General features: G+C 41.0%; 1 protein-coding gene across 4 annotated transcripts in view; it reads right to left on the bottom strand.

The window, feature by feature from the left end:
* Nucleotides 1-701: 701 nt before the first annotated feature.
* The window catches only part of LOC140550299 (kinesin-like protein KIF21A), a 52,625-nt gene continuing 34,986 nt past the window's right edge, over nucleotides 702-18,340 (bottom strand). For 2 of the 4 annotated variants that reach the window (XM_072674213.1, XM_072674216.1), the window contains 21 exons: nucleotides 17,276-17,475; nucleotides 16,825-16,932; nucleotides 16,663-16,731; nucleotides 15,665-15,819; nucleotides 15,317-15,458; nucleotides 14,923-15,117; nucleotides 14,385-14,486; nucleotides 13,797-13,962; nucleotides 12,793-12,813; nucleotides 11,966-12,023; nucleotides 10,572-10,626; nucleotides 10,199-10,359; nucleotides 8,176-8,301; nucleotides 7,422-7,454; nucleotides 6,821-6,957; nucleotides 5,938-6,112; nucleotides 5,631-5,795; nucleotides 4,576-4,693; nucleotides 4,069-4,239; nucleotides 3,433-3,632; nucleotides 702-1,845 (listed from right to left, as the gene is read on the bottom strand). In XM_072674213.1, coding sequence (XP_072530314.1) covers nucleotides 1,788-1,845; nucleotides 3,433-3,632; nucleotides 4,069-4,239; nucleotides 4,576-4,693; nucleotides 5,631-5,795; nucleotides 5,938-6,112; nucleotides 6,821-6,957; nucleotides 7,422-7,454; nucleotides 8,176-8,301; nucleotides 10,199-10,359; nucleotides 10,572-10,626; nucleotides 11,966-12,023; nucleotides 12,793-12,813; nucleotides 13,797-13,962; nucleotides 14,385-14,486; nucleotides 14,923-15,117; nucleotides 15,317-15,458; nucleotides 15,665-15,819; nucleotides 16,663-16,731; nucleotides 16,825-16,932; nucleotides 17,276-17,475 — 2,615 coding nt within the window. In that variant the 3' untranslated portion in view covers nucleotides 702-1,787. The remainder of the gene's footprint in view (nucleotides 1,846-3,432; nucleotides 3,633-4,068; nucleotides 4,240-4,575; nucleotides 4,694-5,630; nucleotides 5,796-5,937; nucleotides 6,113-6,820; nucleotides 6,958-7,421; nucleotides 7,455-8,175; nucleotides 8,302-10,198; nucleotides 10,360-10,571; nucleotides 10,627-11,965; nucleotides 12,024-12,792; nucleotides 12,814-13,796; nucleotides 13,963-14,384; nucleotides 14,487-14,922; nucleotides 15,118-15,316; nucleotides 15,459-15,664; nucleotides 15,820-16,662; nucleotides 16,732-16,824; nucleotides 16,933-17,275; nucleotides 17,476-18,340) is intronic. The other 2 variants (XM_072674215.1, XM_072674214.1) reach the window with 2 other exon arrangements.

The following is an 18,340-nucleotide window of genomic DNA, read 5'->3' as shown; positions in this document are numbered from 1 at the left end:
ATGCTCCAAAATGATCTGGAATAAAATCTTTTAAATTTAACTTCCATTGAAAGTTATAAAGTTCCTCCTCCGGTAAAGTTGCAATTTTTGAACTTTTGAGTGGTACTGTATTAATAACTACAGTACATTTGTTCATATTTCATTTTCTAGTGGATATAAAGGCCAACTGCTCGGCTAACTATCGGTTATTAATATATAAGTTCTAGATTTTAATACTAATTTAATCCATCCATCTGACTTTAATCATATTTCCAGTCATAAAATATACAGTATATATATCACATTCATAAAGATTGTGTCCAAAGGTTAAGAGAATTCATTCAATCTGTTTGTCTTGATTTAACGGCTCCTCATATTGCAGGAACTAAACTTTCAGCCCACGTCTCTCTAATGAGCACACACACGATGCCCTCAGACCTGTAGAATGTGAGCCTGAACACCGTCTTCATTCAGTGACTCACATTTCTGCAGTGCCCCCAACTGGTGATGTGCAGCACTGCATTTGTGGTATCATGACCGGCCTCGCCAGTCTATTTTAATGGAAGGGTTATGACAGATTACATGTATTCAGCCCTGCAACTGATGCTGATTGGATGTTTGTATGTGTTTAGAAGACTTCCACCAGTAAATGCTTCTGTGTGCTGCTGTGCATTTAGTAAACCACCCAGAAGGTCTCAAAGACAAACTCTCAGAAGCAAATGATCAATTCAGAGAAGAAATGTATTGACCTGGAATGGTGTACAGCACTGAACAGGCATGGTTAAGACAGTGTTCCAGTTTCCAGTGAATTAGCCTGCCAACACTCTACAAATGATTGCTACAAATGATTCTTTGAGTGGTGCCATAGGAAAGGAACCATAAAGAACCATGTTTGTAACAGAGGTTGAAGATCCTTAAAGATGCATTTCTTTTTTAATGGTTCTTCAAACTGATCAAACACATCTCTAATAGCAGCACACTTCCTAACAGAACCAAAAGTGGGTCTTCTAGGGCATCACTCAAAGAACCATTAGTAGGACCTTCATTTTTAAGCAAATAGCCCAAACCTGTCCAAGAAAAGAGATGTAGTGTGTGTTTGTGTATTAAACATCAGCACTTCAGAAATCAGAAACAGTCATACTAACATACATCACAAATACTGAAGATGACACTGATTTTAAAAAGACAGCAGAACAGGTGAACATGTGTTTGTACCAGTGAGAAGGACGTTCATCGACGCACTGTGGAAAAGCTTCTTTGATTTTGCTGTTTGCTGTTGAGAGCTCTCGCAGCTGAGACTAACACAAACGTTGCACTGGTGCACTTTGGTCACCAACCACTGCAGAGTACTGACATCAACGACACTTGTATAATTTAAGAGTATGTTGGTCCCGTCCTGTCCCGTCCTGTCCCGTCACGGTGAGGAGGTTATACTGTTGCCAGTTTTACAGTGCTTTCAAAACCAAAAGCCCAGCTTTGGTTTCAAGCCTTGTTTGGCTATAAGCACATGACCTAGCACATCTGCCACTGACTACACTCCAGGAGGCGCTCCCAAGCAGGGCACTTTTAGACGTACGCTGATCATCATGGACGCCTCATCTCTCTTCTTCTCTTCGGAGTGGACTCTGAAGAAGCACATAGGTGGTGCTGTGTGGTGGTGGTGGAGACAATAGCCAGAGCAGAAAATCAAACACTCCTGAGTGAAGAAACTAGAAAACTCAAAATAATGGTAGAGAAGGAGGGCTTTAAAGATCTCTCGACCTCTCTACCACACACACGCCATGTCCATCAACAGTCCTGTTCTTGTTTTAGTAAAGCCCGTCGTCCAGAGAACCCTTAACCTGCCAGATCCGCACTGTTCGATCTCTGTAAAAGAGCAACAGGAACAGTATTTAGAGCCTTTATTGACCTTGAGGGGTATGTGAACGCAGTAGTCTATTTGAGACTGTCGTTAGGAAATACACTGTGTTGCTTCTTGATCTGTGTGAATGAGTGCAAAATGGGCATAGAACAATGTGATGCCCTTCTAAATCAGTGTAAATTTGTGCAGGAAAGGCATTCTACAACAGTCTAAAATAGTACAGGGTGGGCATTTTAGAACAATGTGATGCGTGTGGGCATTTTAGAACAATGTGATGAATGTGGGCATTCTAGAACGAAGTGATGCGTGTGGGCATTCTAGAACAGTGTGATGCATGTAAGCATTCTAGAACGAAGTGATGCGTGTGGGCATTCTAGAACAGTGTGATGAATGTGGGCATTTTAGAACAATGTGATGAATGTGGGCATTCTAGAACGAAGTGATGTGTGTGGGCATTCTAGAACAGTGTGATGCGTGTGGGCATTCTAGAACAGTGTGATGCGTGTGGGCATTCTAGAACAGTGTGATGCATGTAAGCATTCTAGAACGAAGTGATGTGTGTGGGCATTCTAGAACAGTGTGATGAATGTGGGCATTTTAGAACAATGTGATGAATGTGGGCATTCTAGAACGAAGTGATGTGTGTGGGCATTCTAGAACAGTGTGATGCATGTGGGCATTCTAGAACAGTGTGATGCGTGTGGGCATTCTAGAACAGTGTGATGCGTGTGGGCATTCTAGAACAGTGTGATGCATGTGGGCATTCTAGAACAATGTGATGCGTGTGGGCATTCTAGAACAGTGTGATGCATGTAAGCATTCTAGAACGAAGTGATGTGTGTGGGCATTCTAGAACAGTGTGATGAATGTGGGCATTTTAGAACAATGTGATGAATGTGGGCATTCTAGAATGAAGTGATGTGTGTGGGCATTCTAGAACAGTGTGATGCGTGTGGGCATTCTAGAACAGTGTGATGCGTGTGGGCATTCTAGAACAGTGTGATGCATGTGGGCATTCTAGAACAGTGTGATGAATGTGGGCATTTTAGAACAATGTGATGAATGTGGGCATTCTAGAACAGTGTGATGAATATGGGCATTCTAGAACAGTGTGATGTGTGTGGGCATTCTAGAACAGTGTGATGAATATGGGCATTCTAGAACAGTGTGATGCGTGTGGGCATTCTAGAACAGTGTGATGCATGTGGGCATTCTAGAACAGTGTGATGAATGTGGGCATTTTAGAACAATGTGATGAATGTGGGCATTCTAGAACAGTGTGATGAATATGGGCATTCTAGAACAGTGTGATGTGTGTGGGCACTCTAGAACAATGTGATGCATGTGAGCACTCCAGAACAAGTGTGAATGGGTGCAGGTGTTCTAGAACAGTGTGGATATCTGGCAGGGTGGTCGTTCTAGAACAGAGTGAATTGCAAAAAGCGTGGGGTGTATAATCTAGAACAGTGTGTGCAGTCTAGAACAGTGTGCTGGATGTGGCCTACTCTGAGCAGAGTGAATGAGTGTGGGGTGGGTACTCTACAACAATGTGAAAGGGAGTGTATGGGGTGATCAGCGTATGTAGGACTCACTCTGAGGCAGTAAAGAGATGAGTGCTGTTGGTGGAGATGCTATTGACAGCACTGTCGTGTCCTCTCAGCTCCCCTAGAGGTCTGAGAGTGTCTGAACGCCACAACTTCAGCAGTCCTCCTCTGCACGCACTCATTAGCACCCTGGAACCTGGAACCATCGCCAAAGTGCTCATCCAGTCAGAATGTGCTCTGTCTACATGCTGCTTGGGGCAAAACACAAGTGTGTGAGTTATTTAAAATACATTGGAAAAGGCAGGTGCCCAATAAACACTGTTCTTTCAATTTTCTGATAACAAGGATTCAAACACAAACACAAAGAGGTCTGTTTACAATACACTGTGTACCCATTACGAGTTAATAGATAGAGCATTTATCTAAGAATAAACCAGCAGGCACTTATTTACTGACTGAGCATAAAGATGGTGCTCCAGGTTAGCTGAGTCCAGCTATACTGCAGTAAGATAAAGCACTGAATACTGAGATATTGGCTCACTTGACTGTTTTCATTATCGTAAAAGCAAGTTTTATAGCTTTGACATGGCCTTGTATATCCCTCAATGCAAAGAACAGCATATTCAACCACTGCTCTTTATGGTAAATCTGTCTTGCTCTTTCATTTTCTCTCTCCTCTTTTACCTGCTGGAGCTGTTTTCTTGACAAGTCCCATTTCTTGATGCAGTGGTCTCTGCCAGCACTGTATAATGAGTCTCCTTGTATACTCAGGGCTTCCATGCCATCCTGATGAGCAGGCTCAAAGTTATGAGTCGAGGGAATGCTCCCCTGAGCCCCCTCTATCACATCAAACATCTGAAAGAAAGCATGCAAAACACACACACAGTTGTCAGGGCTATTCCACAGCCACACTCTCCCCCTAGGATGCAGTAATTGGACAGAGCTGATAATGAAGGGGTGCACAAGTACATATTTGGAGACTGCTGTGTATAATAATATTTGTCGAACCTTGAGAGCTTGATTAATATTTTAAAGCTATTGTTTCGGTTCAGCAAACTGCAAATTAGATGCAGTAGATTGTGTAGTTGGGAATGAGCTATGGCTGAAAGGTAGTCATTAAATACAACCCACACAGGAAGCCTAAAGAAGACACATTCTCAGCCCAATGAATGTTTTGGTCTGTTTGTGTACCTTCATGTTGTGGTCCTTGGAGCCTGTGATGACAACATCTTGAGTGCTTCCCAACTGATCCACTGCCAAACACATCACTGGCCCCAGATGACCTGTCAGTTTCCCTGTAGAAACAAACCTGACGGAAACAGAAGAGAAGATAGGTCTGGCTGTGATGCTGGTTTTAGGATTAAACACAGTTTTATATAAACATTTAAAGAACTGAACAGAGCAGAGCAATCCTGGTCCTAGTGGTCCTAGTGATCCACAGAGTTTAGCTCCTACTCATCCTCTAACACACCTGCACAATCTAACGGAGTACTTCAGGAGCATCTGAATATTAGAGCTAGATGTGTTACAGGGTGGTCACTGGGCACCCCAGAGGTAGATATTATAGCTCACCCCCTTTTTAACCACAATTTGACTTAGTCATCCTCTAGCCCTTCATTAGTGGTCAGTTCCAGACCACAGTACTACTGTTAGCTGAATGTTTTTGGTTACTGAACTACTCCCAACTCTGAGCTGACACCTAAGTGTGTAAAATCCTCAGTACTTTAGCTGAGCCTTACAGTATTGTAATAGCGCTCAACATATTACTACCATGCTGATGTCACTGTCACTGAGAACGATAACACACTCGTAACACCTTCATAACACACTCTTGAAAACAATGATGCTTCAGATGGTTCATTGAGAGATGCCATAAAAGAACCACCTTTGTTTCCATAAAGAAGCACATTTGTAGTGGAGATCTGTGAGAGTGAAGAACCTTTTAGAGCTCTAAAGAACCTCACACTCACAAATATTAAAAATACAGGGCCTTATTCACCAAGCATTCCTAAAAAATATTTAAAATCCACTTGCACAGACATTCACTGGTGTTTTCTTACTTGCAATTTGTTCTGATTTATGAGGACAACAAGATCAATCATTAGAGAGAACAAGAGCAGAGCTGTAAACAATTCTGTGGTTTAGAAACACAAGATTAATCTGATGTAGACTTGTGCTAGGACTGTTCTCAAGAACAAATGTAAGGAAAATTGGGAAGATATTTGTGCTCAGTCCTTCATCCATACCTCCTCAGATCCCACATCCTGACTGAGTTGCCTGCTGCAGCATACATGAAAGTTCCTGAAGGATTCAGAGCAATCTGGTTGATCTGATTCTCACCAGGGGGGATGGCAACCGCTCGGTTGCCCATAGCAGCGCAGCTATCACCCTGAGACACCTGACCAGAAGATCTGACACAAGGAAACATACAAGTAAAATTAAGCTAGTTATATTCACAAAAAAAGGCAATCAGAAAGAGACCTTGTTTTAAAATCTAGTAAACATCCCTACAAACCGTTAAAGAAGGGAAGCATGTTGCAGCGTGTAACTCACGTGAGTGTTCGGATGCACTTGGCTGAATCACGGATGTCCCACACTTTGATGTAGGCAGTAGAAACAGTGAAGACGAGGCTGGAGCAGTATTTGACGGAGACCACACTGCTAGGGTGCTCGCCCAGGGACATGATTTCTTGCCCAGTTACCAGGTTCCATACCTTACATGTGCGGTCTGGCACCCAACACAGACAAAGACAAGCACTGAGCATAACGTACACATACCTTGTATTCAAGGACAGGCCTTTAGCTGAGTCCTAGCCTTTTGTGGGACATTTTTGCATTGGGATGCTGTCTGTTTGAAGATTTCTCCACCTTAAGTCTGGACATTTGAGACGTCATGTGATGCAATTTTGATTACATGCCATCACAGTTTGTATTGACTTTTATTTATTTGAGGAAGACCTACATTAAACAGAGCTTATGTGTCCCACATTAGGGCACTTCGGGCAATTAGCAGGGGTGTCAACCTTATCCACAAAAAGCAGATGTAGCTGCAGGTTTTCACATGTGATCAGTTGTTTGAAGACTGACCAATTGAAACAAGTGGAATCGGATTTTGCTGCTGGTTGTTTAGAATGAAAACCTGCAGCCACACCATCTCTTTGTAAATAAGGTTTGGCCCTATATGCATTATTCTGCCCAATAATACTGTACTGTACTCTAAGTGATGTGCTGAATTTACTAACACATTCAAATTAATACAATTGAATACATTTTTGCTTTACATTTCTTTCTATTTACTAATTATGGCAGTTTAAATAATCAGGTGAAGTAATTGGAACCAATTAAATTCAGTGCATCATGTTTTTCCAGCACAGTTTGATTAATATGTAAGCAAAACTTGTCCAATAAGGGAAGTTGCAGAGTTGCAAAGTCGTACCCTTTGATCCTGTAAATAGTAGATCATCAGTGGAGTCCACACACATCAGTGCTTTAGTGTGCCCCTCTGCTGTGTACACACACTGCAGCTTTGGTGTTCGACTGCCTTTTGAGGATGCCACTGGGTTGATGACTCCCCTGAAGAGAAAATACATCAAAAAACACATGCTTAAAATCTAACTGACAAATTAAACAATTAAATGCTGAGATTTACAAGTTCACAAGTACAGCCCTTTGCTAAAACAGGCGTACAAGATGTTAGACTGCTGGCGGAAGATGAATTAAATGCTACTCAATTACAAAATAAAGTGCTACATTAATTAGTAATGGTGAGTGCTCTGAGCCACAGCTTCACACATGAAAGAGTAATGGGTTGGAAACAAAACGTGTTATAATAACACAGTATAATTAAATGGTATCAGCTGAATGTATTAGAAAATGACACCGTGTACATGCACATCCGTAATGGCTGCAGGCAGCATGCGGCTAACAGAACAAAAGGCTTTGCGCTCAGACTAATGTAGAGACAAGCGGAGGATTAGAGGATCAAAGACAGGCATGTTAGAGGGGGAGGAGAGCGAGGGGCTCTAAGAAACAGCTACCTTTGAGCCTCTAACACAAAAGAGTCATCAGACCTGGAAGAAAACAGCAGAACTGAAACACACACTGCAGACAGTAATCTCAAAAATGATCAGGACTGTATGTGAGTCTTGTTGTTTTTTGGTTGTTTGGTGGAAAAGCCATTGTTTTAGTAAGGGATTACATTGCCAGTGTTTGGCTATCAATTACCTAGCCTGTACATATTCTCCCCCTGTCACATGAAATGTTCCGAGACTAGTGAAGGTGAAGACCAACACAAGCCCCCTTCACCAATGCAACATCACCAGGCAACCAATGCACCTGGAGGGAAGCACATACCTATCCTGGCTCCGATGCATTGGCCAGCAGACGCCAGTGATGACCACACTGGAGTCATGAGGGGAGAGAACGCCATCTACCCACCCAGTAGAAAGCTAGGCCAATCGTGCTCTCTTTTGGGCCAGGGGGGCAATGGCTTGAAGCATGACCGGGACCAGCGATCCTCTGATAATAGCACCTTATTCCGCTGGACCACTCGGGCCATGTCTATGATTTTTGTACTTTTAACCCATTATAAACTAATAGAAATTATAAAAACTTAATCAGTCAAATAAGTGATTCTAGTTGCGTAAAGACATTAATTAAGGCATAATTATCCTTTATAATTATCATTTACAGAGAAAAATTGACTGATTAGATTAAGAGAAAATTGAGAGGATTAAGTCACTTCTCAATGTCTAGCTAATTTGTGTGGAAGTAATGTAGGGGAACTCGTACTGTTTGGTGTCCTGGCTGTTGGGCTTGTCTGTGGGGGTCTGACTCCTTTCCTGCATTCTCCTTCGGGTCAGTGGAGAACGCTCTGCTGACATCCTTTCAGTTGCTGTTGGAGACCTGAGACCAGACCTGCATGAGACAAATCAGTCACCTGATATCAACTAGAGATTGAATATTATGAGCAAAACAGCAGCGAAAGCTTTGATAGTGTGGGTGTGCAGTCATGGTGGGTGTGGTTACTAGAAAAATGCAATCAGGTGTATTTCGTCACTGTCACACAAATGCCTTGTATCTCCACAATAGCAGCTTTACAAGAGAAGGAAAATTCCTTATAAACTTCCAATGAAAGTGAATGTAAAAATATTTTATTCCAAGTCATTTTGGAGCATTTCTATTGGTCCATCCATCATAATTGTGATACAATATAAAAAACAGATTCACATTATTTCAGTAACACAGAGATTGGGGGTACGCTACCATATTTTGTCTTACATCAGGAAAAATGAAAATACTTAATATTAAAATATTTATGCAGTATAAATTATGCAAGTTGTTGTTTAGGTCAAACAGGTATTATGCTAAATAATAAGCACTTAAAACGCAAAAAGATAAATTACTAAATCAGCCAAACAATCAGGTACGTATTGTGTTAGCTGCTGCAATAAATGAATGATAGATCTTCTGGGCTTTCTTTGTTTATTCGTAAGAGTATATATATATTTTTTTTTTGTTAGCTGAATGTGTGAATAGCAGAAACATTTAAAGTGCTTATCTCTAGTCTTCTCATTCATGGTAATTTTCCACCCATTTCTCTACCACCAAAACTAGGCCTGTATATGGACATGTATATGTACAATATATGGACATGATCTCAATCATCCAATCAACCTCCATATAGCCTATTGTGTTAACTTGCGTGTATTTTAGCTGGCCTTAGTATTCTGTTCTCTCGTCTGCTCTCTGTTAGAGGTGAGCTTGAGACTATGAGCAGACAGCGACATCTATCGTGTAGGAAAAGAGTGCAGTGCGCGCAGTAACCAATACATCAATACAGGGGGCAGTGGTGGCTCAGCGGTTAGAGCGCCGGGATATCGATAACAGGGTTGTGGGTTCGATTCCCGGGCTCGGCAAGCTGCCACTGTTGGGCCCTTGAGCAAGGCCCTTTACCCTCTCTGCTCCCCGGGCGCTGGAGTTGGCTGCCCACCGCTCTGGGTGTGTGTGTGTACTCACTGCCCCTAACACGTGTGTGTGTGTGAGTGTGTGTTCACTACCAGATGGGTTAAATGCGGAGGACACATTTCGCTGTACAGTGTATACTGTACAGTGACGAATACGTGCACCTTTATCCTTTTTTTTATCCTTTTATCAACAATGGTGCCTCCATACACACTAATGTAATGGATGCTATCTTCAAATAACAATGGTAACACATTGAGCATGGTCACACATCTGAAGTGACATCACTCTGGTGTTTCCCTTGGACAGCAAAGTCTGTCTCCCTTTGTTTTCGTTCTTGCTGATCCAGCAAAAACGTGATCCGTTCTGAATGGTGAGTTTTGTGTAGGGGTTACACCCCTAGCGACAGGTGAAGATGTGTTACTCTAAGTTTTCCCCTAAAGACCTATAAAGAGAACTGACCATTTAATTCCAGTGAGAACATTTAAAAAGTAGGTCCAAGTGGTGTAAATGTGGTGTAAATATTACATTCCAAAGCTTTGCAGCATGAGCGAGCTTCACATGCCTATTCACGTAAATGAGCCAGTATGTTTACTTTGTTTAAAGAGTGCTTGTATTTTATTTATAATATATTATTATTACGTTTTTTATATATTTCAGTGTCAATGTCTGAATATTATTAATGATCAAAAGTTAATTAAAAAAAGTTAAAATGGTGTGATTGCACTATAATGATATTATACTTTTTTATTATATCAGTGGAATAAAACATCTTAATAACATACTGTGCACATAAATAGTTATTTTGTCAGGCCTAACCAAAATATAAACAGATACAGCAAAAACATACATGGTCCTGGAAGTCAAACTGGAGGGAGACAACCGGTCCCCACTGCCCTCTTGGCTCTCAAGCACAGGCAGGAGAGGGGAGGAGAAATCATCTGGAGGAGCATCAGGGTCAGCACTGCTGGCATACAGCAACTCCATCTGGGTAGTTGTTCTTCTGCGGGCCTGGAGAGGAATTCAAATTTCAGAACTCATGGTACTGCTTGGATAACATGCATGGTCCCGTTGTTAGCATAATGACTCATTGCATTCTTAATTAGAAATTAACAGCATGTAAATGTGTAAACAAATTTACTACTGGAAGCATTTTTAATTATTATATTTTTCTGCAAATATTAGAGAACTGTATTTCACATTACACGTTAGAAGTGTCATACCTTACTCCTGGGTCTGGACTCTCCACACAGCTTCATCAGGTCTGACGCTAGAGAGCTGCAACAATCCACAAAAGATCCACTGAGATTTTATACATAACTGCACAGCTTTAACCAGAACATGCTGGTAGACAAGTTGCAAACTGATCACTGGCACTGATCATTTGCTGTCACTCATAAACGCATGGCAATGAGTAGGAGAATGCAAGCTGCAGTGAATATGTGGATTAAATCAATTTACAAATTATATTGTTTTAACTTTCACAACTTTAACTTTCCTGCAGCTCTGTGTTGCGATATTTTTATACTGCATTTAATTGTTGTTTTTTGTTTCATATCTGTATCACTGTCCTGTTTGTACCTGTTCTTATAGTTTACTACTGTGTTATGCTACTGGCTGCTAAATTTACTTAGGGATCAATAAAGTATCTATCTATCTATATGTCTACATGTCTATCTGTCTATTATGACAATAGCAGTAATTATAATTAAAGATGCACTGATCCGATACTAGGATTGGATATCGGCCCTATTACTGACAGGTATGTGCAGGACTGATCCATTCACTGAATCTGATTCCCGCATCAATGGTATTCTAGGTTTCAGACCTCCGGATCAGAATAACGTACAGACATGTGTCTGCAATAAAAGACAGCCGAGAGTGAGGGAGACGGGGTTATGACTGCCACAGCTGGTCTTCAATATAAGGAAAACTGAGCAGGGTTTATTCTGCTGCCTTGAGTCTCTCCCACGTGGTGAGGTATCTGGTTTATTCATTTAACAGTGGTATTGGATCTGTATCTGGTATCGGCTGATATGCAAAGGTTATGTATTGGTATTGGTATCGAAACAGAAGAAGTAGGATCGGTGCATCCCTAATTATAATACATGCATATATTTAACACAAGTAAATCTGTTTACAAATCATAACCTACAATTTAATGTGGCCCAATATTCAAATTATATTATATTGAAATTATAATAGTAGTTAATAGCTGTGGTGAGGGTGTACATTAGGAGATTTGTCTACCAGAACAGTTACGTGTGCAGTAAAAAAAAATCAGCATGTTTTCATCACTGTATAAAGGAAGTACCATGTTTCATTTATTGTTGGATACACTGTGATTCATTATTAAGCAAACAGAAATGAGTCTATAGTAAGTTACTATTGCTATTATTATTATTATTATTATTATAATTATTAAAATGTTATAGCTTTTTCAATTGATCATACTTTTTTACAAATCAATAACATACAAATAAAATACCATTAAGAAGCTACATCATAAAAAAACAGCACACTAAACTAGAACTGAAAAATTAGAAAAAAAAGCTTAGCCTTTGCACTGTATTTACTGCTCCAAGCTGCAGTGAGCTGTGGAGACTGTGTGACTCACCCCCCCTCAGTGGCTGGACTCCGATCAGATTCATCACTGCTGCTTTCATCACCATTCTCTGAGCAAGCACAGAAAATACAGGCCACAACACTGTTAGTCTAAACACAAACAAGCACGCACAGATTCATAAAAAGGCACATCAACTGGTAACTGATGCATTTTGTAGGATTTCAAACCTGCAAAAACATCCCTCCCTCCCATCCATGGGTATATAAATATAAGATGTTAGCTGGGACATAAACTCCAGTGCTCAGTTTCAGAGAAAGCACCTGTATGACGTGCAATTTTCATGTACATAATATCTGTATATGTAAATATAAAGCATGACTGAAGACTGTTATTGAATTGACATGCATTGTAGTGTGTGAATTTGAAAGAACTCTGGGTTAAGAGACTGCGGCACTGACACCAAAGCATCACAGCACAACAAGGCTGGGGTTACAAAACTATTGGTAACAGTGGTGACACTTCTGCATTATAAATTTTAATCATGTAAAAACAGTGAAGTTAAGACAGGTCAGTATCGTGTGATTGATTACAACAGACAATTTGAACACATTTCCCTGTACTTAGAAACACCTGCTTCAACACCTGTCCATTGCCTTCTACTATAACGGTGTCTCTTCTTTTCCAAAGTACAGAAATGACTGTCTGTTGAAATCAAACGTAACTACAGATTAAAGCACTCCTTTAAGTTTATGAGAGGTTGTTTATGGAGAAGGTGGACCTCATGCACACTGAGGCTACTGTTATGTCTCTGGTTAGTCTGAGGGAGACACATGCACTCACATACTGCTGTGAGGAAGAACATGGGGACCTCTACTTACCGACTGGTGTGTTACCTAGCTCTGTTTGAGTTCAGGTGACAAAGAGACAAAAGCAAATCAGGATCAAACTCAAAAAGAGCCGGCTGGAATGAAGAAAACGAGACCCATGCTGCACTGAAAAAAGGCGATGGACTGATTTACTTCATTCGCAATGTGAAAGTCATTTCCACATACATCATTTCAGACCATGCCATCAGCATGTAATTGTTGTATGGGAAGAGCATGCATGTATAGAAGGAAGGAACATAGACAAGTTCAGTTGGCCTCTGCATTGAGCTTGAAGGTCACAGCCCCCTTTTGATAAATGGGGTAAGAATTAGAGATATAACGCGTATATAGTTGGTAATTAATTTAATAGTTGATTAGTTGTTGGCGACATCTCGTGTGTTTCTCACGCTAACTAGGAACGGTTCTGGACGTACGTGGACCATGGATTAAAACCATACTGTTTAACCATAACAGTACTGAACACAGTTTTACTGTCGCTGCTCCTGTTTACATTAATAATTCCCTCAATCTGGAAGCAGAGCTGCAGTGAGAACACCATGACTAAGCAGCTGTCTGTGACGTGAACGGAGTGCGTAGACAAATGCTGTACAGAGCCAGAAGACAACACGGTCACACATCCGCAGCTCCATCACTCTGGTGTGTGATTGGAGAGCAGAGTTCTATTGGTGTGAGGCGTAGAAGTCTCGTATGGACACGGGCTGAGTGGGAAAATGAGAACTCCTCGAGTAAGTCGACCGTATAGACGTAAAAAATGAGGAGGCTGGTCACCGACTGAAATACGAATGGGAGTTCTCATAACGCTTAACATGGCAACATGACTGAATTTCAAAGGAGCTTCAGGCATGTTCCTCCTTCCAAACTTCAGCTACTCCACTTATTTATGTAGAAATGATGCACACAGTTGAATGAAGTGAATAAAATCCAGTTACTGTTTTTCAGTGTGGGTGCAGGACTGTGTGAGTGTGTTTATGTGTGTGTGTGTAAGAGGCTAATACCTTGAAGAGCATTCCCCAGAAGTGCATCCAGCTCTGGGTTGACTTCTGCTTTCTCCTTCAGCATGTGGAAGAGCAGCTGGTTCTGTGTGGCGCTGTTTATCTCCGTCTGCTTCAGACGGCCCTCCATCACTTTGATCTGAGACTCCTTCTGTGCCGCCTGCAGGCCCTGGCAGTGGAAGAGATACTTTCAAAACGGAAACTGATACCTTCCTAGGGCGTCTCTGCAGTTAGTGGTCTGACACTGACTGCTGAAAAGGCTTTGCTCTGTCTCATGCTCTGAACCCGGCTCTGAGTTACTGATCCTGTCTAGCAGGGGTGTAAATGTCTTAATTTTCTTCACGTCTGTTTTTATTCAATTACAATTCTTCAGGCAATTATTTGATGCATGACATTTGATATGAATGTCCTTTTGGCCAATAAATGAGTGCTCAGTTTTTTGAAAATTATAACATAATATTTTTATAACGTATAATAGAATCGATTGCAATTTGTGAACCATGAATTTTACATTGAATATGTATTTTTGCTGAACGATACGTTTGTAAGATAACACACTGATTACGTGTATGTAATAAGAGACTCCTGTACCTTATTGATTGCCATAGAGAGGAAATGGTCAAGCAGGAAGCGAGCCTCTGTCAGAGTACATGAGCTGATCACTGCAGAGACGTCCACTGCATCACCCTCCTCCTGCAAAATGCACACAAATAAGGGACATTAATATATATTCTAGGGGCACAGATGAAGGCTACTTCTCAATACAGAATCCCAGACAGACTGTATTTTAATTCTAAGGCTAGAATGTTAATGGCATGTAAATGTACATGGTCAAATTTACATGCCATATATCCAACATGACTTAAAAGAGTGTTTTTCTGTCCACTCAGAAAATATCCCCAGCTAATGTAAATAAGGACAAAAGTATTGGGACACTTGGTCATTCATTTAGAGTCGATCCTGCTTTACTTGAAATAACTGTTGGACGTAGAGTGTTGGAGTGTCCCTACTATCAAGAGAAGGCTCTACACTTAGTTATTGATTTCAGAGACATCAAAGTATGTAGAGTTAGTGCTGAGAAAGTGTTATTTTGGTAACAACCGCACCCTGTCTCTCACCCCCCACATACCTTAGCTTCTTCCATCTGCATGATGTTTGCCTGGCAATCAGCAATGCTGTCGTTGATGTAGTCAATGTTGGCAATGAGAGATTCCATCTCCTCGCTCAGAGACAGGACGGTCCTATCTGCATCTGCCCCCTCCACCGCAATTTTATCCCTTTTTCTCAAAACCTTCTCCCTGCGTTTGGTCAAGTCCTCTCGTTGCTGTGCACATACAACAAACATAAGGTCATTCAACCCTAATCTACAGATTTAGATGGCATGCTCAAATGGTAATTTATATAACTGTATAAATGTACATCATTAAACTCATCACTATTGAGAAATGGCCATTCGTTGCATTATTTGGCTACAGTGCTATGCACTGAGCACGACAGTATAACCATGCCACTGCAATCCAAACCTTGAGGAGACGGTTCATATCGGCCTCCATGTTGGAGATGGTCATTCTCTGCATGATGATGTCACTAATACGTCTCTCTAGTGACTGCCATTTGGCCCGTGCTGTCTTGGTGGACACGCCCCCTGTTCTCATTTGGTATTTCCTATGACACACAATTCATTACGACAAAGTTTAAAGAACTCAGCTGCACTTCAGTGTCTGCTGCACACTCCTGGATCTTTTCATTTACATTACCGTAGGTTTGTTCATTGTACACTGCTTCTATCTTCCATATATGCACACTAAACAAGCCTCACACAATCCAACATTAAAAAGTATGAGGCCATAGCAGATGGTGGTGAACAGTACCTGGTTCCGTTAGGTGCGCTAGGTGCAGCAGCCCCAGTGGCGTGTGGCCTGGTGGAAGCTGTGCGGGAGGAAGGCTCGTGCAGCGGCTCTGGCAAACTGACCTTACGACTGACCTTCCCGGAGGTGGGCCGTACCTGCCGCCTCAAAGCTGTTACCTGCAGTGAAGATGGCAAAACTCTGTTAGACAATTCTTTATCATTTCAAATCTTTATCATTTTTTGTTTCACTTTTAAATTAACAATTAAATTTCCTTATTTGTCTGAAAATGTCCTTGTGGTGTCCCCTTATGCTTGGTAATTGTATATATTTTACAGCTGCATCTTAATGTAAATAAATATAATTAAGAGGTGTGCAATTGAAAGAAAATGTTGCTATAACAGAAACACCCTTCAGTTGTTTTCACACTGTGACACGGTGTGCGCTACACTCGTCACTCTGGTCGGCACAAGTTGCTGTCCACACCACTTGGACTACACACAGTGCTTGCTGGATGGGCGCAAAAGTAGGAGGTGCCCTCAGTAGCGAGGGAGGGTCAGTAAATGTGTACTGACTAGTAGGATGAAAGCATGTTAGCTTGCAAGTTTATTTCAGAGGCTACCTCATGCTTAGCTAGTTTCAACGCTGGTAACTACAAACCTGAAAGGTCAGCTTGAGCCGACACCTGCTTCCATGCTAAACCTAGGATTTTACAGCTTGTTTTCAGAAACAGACAAAACTACCCTTTGAGGGTTGGAGGGAACTACCAGACACACCCACTGCTCTCCTATTGGTCGCGCAAAGCTTGAAAACATTTGATCTTTATATGACCCTGTATCTGTGCTGTGGCAGACTCCACATCTGCCCCATGGATCTTATTAAAAATGATGTGTGAAAGTGCAGTGGTGAATTTTCCGCTTTCAGTGTAAAAGCAGCTTTACACTCCACTGTTACTCTCCACTCCACGACCATATGGATAATCAATCTTTAAGAAGCCCAAAAGTCCCCATTGTTTTCTTCACCTCCTCTGTTCTCCTGCGCAGGACAAGCTCCTGTTGTCTCTTCTGTGCTTCCAGCTGCCGCAGCTGGTGCTGTAAAAGAGACGAGAAATGGACAGAGCTGAATGAGAAGCAGTAAAATGGCGTGTAGGCTATGTTCCTACGTCTAGGGTTTAAATATGTCACCTCCTGTCGGCGCTGGTCTTTCTTGAGAGTGGCAATCTCACGGTTGCGGCGAGTTTCTGAGACACGGTTCTTTTCCTGCTGCTCCTTCATTTGTTTCATCAGTCCCACCTGAGCATGATACCATTAACATGAGTAATAATTATACAGCAGGGCTGCACGATATATGGTTTGTGGGCATGTGCAATAGTGATACTGACACTGGATCATAAACTTCTGGTGAAATCTGGTAAAAAATCCTGGGTTTTTAATATAACAATAGATATCATAGAAAAAAATACTGCGATGGCCTTTTTCTACCAGTATCATGTAGTCCTAATATATATGCTTTAATGAACACAGTGATGGAAAGTGTAGGAATGTTATTAGTATTTATTCAAATATCAGTGTTTTTCTAAGGAAAAAAAATTACTGTCCAGAAAAGGAGCTTTAGTAATGACACACACACACACACCTTTGTTTTCTTCATCTCAGAGACCTCCTGTTGTAGTTTCTTCAGTTGTTTCTCATACTGGGACTGGTTCTTGAGCAGGCGGGCATGCTCTTTCTGGGCCGACTGCAGTTTCTGCAGCTCTTTATTCATAGAGCTCAGTTTCCTCTCATACTCTGCCTTGATCTTCTTCGCCTTCTCCTCCGTACATGATTCCACTGAGCCTGCAGGCAGAGCAGCTTCAGTATCAACCCTCAAAGGGAGAGGCAGTTCATCCACAACATGCTAATCTGGCTTAAATGAAAGGTGCAAGCAGGATCTAAAAATTTCAGTGTGTTTAGTCAGATCTTGGGCTGGTGCTTAAAATCAAGCTATTACAGAAGTAACCACCAGGTGGAGCCATCAGCAAACAAGTGAAACAAGGTAAAATATTTTGAGACGTGCATTCAGTACCATCCACCACAGCTCTTAATTTTCTGTTAACATTTAAATAGTTCAAATCTCTACTCTGTGTTGTTAGTCCTAACAGTTTTTAATGTGTATTTGACACTGAAATTGGGAGGAACTAGTCTGATTAGCACTATAATGAGCTATTTATAGGCATTATTTGGCTTATTGCTGCCACCTAACATTAAACATTAAAAACAATATTTCTTTATATTTTATTTATATTAATTATATAGAATTATCTTCTGTGAGGAAGAGATGAAGAAGTCCATAATCTCCCATTACTGAATCAAAAAATCAAAAACACCAAAATGTTGGTGTGCTTGGTTATTGCTTGAGAAAACAAGTGTATCTTTTCCTTCTAAAGGTATTTTCCAACACATTTAACTCTCATTTAATAAAATGATACATATTAAATAGAACCAGTCCTGACCCCATTTCATGGTATAAAATTGCTGATGTGACGTACATGTTACCTCTAGATTAAACCTTCAAATATTTACAAATGTTGCATGACCTCGTTATTGCAATAAGAAAAACACTTAATGAGCTTTTTAATTAATTTAACTGATTTAATTATTTTTATATTTTACTTTATAATAATATAATATAATACATTATATAATTAATATAATAAAATGT

The sequence above is a fragment of the Salminus brasiliensis genome, chromosome 2 (assembly GCF_030463535.1).
Source record: "Salminus brasiliensis chromosome 2, fSalBra1.hap2, whole genome shotgun sequence".
Classification (NCBI taxonomy): Eukaryota; Metazoa; Chordata; class Actinopteri; order Characiformes; family Bryconidae; genus Salminus; species Salminus brasiliensis.
Note: the sequence above shows the minus strand (reverse complement) of the source record. Positions and strands in the feature narration are given on the sequence as shown.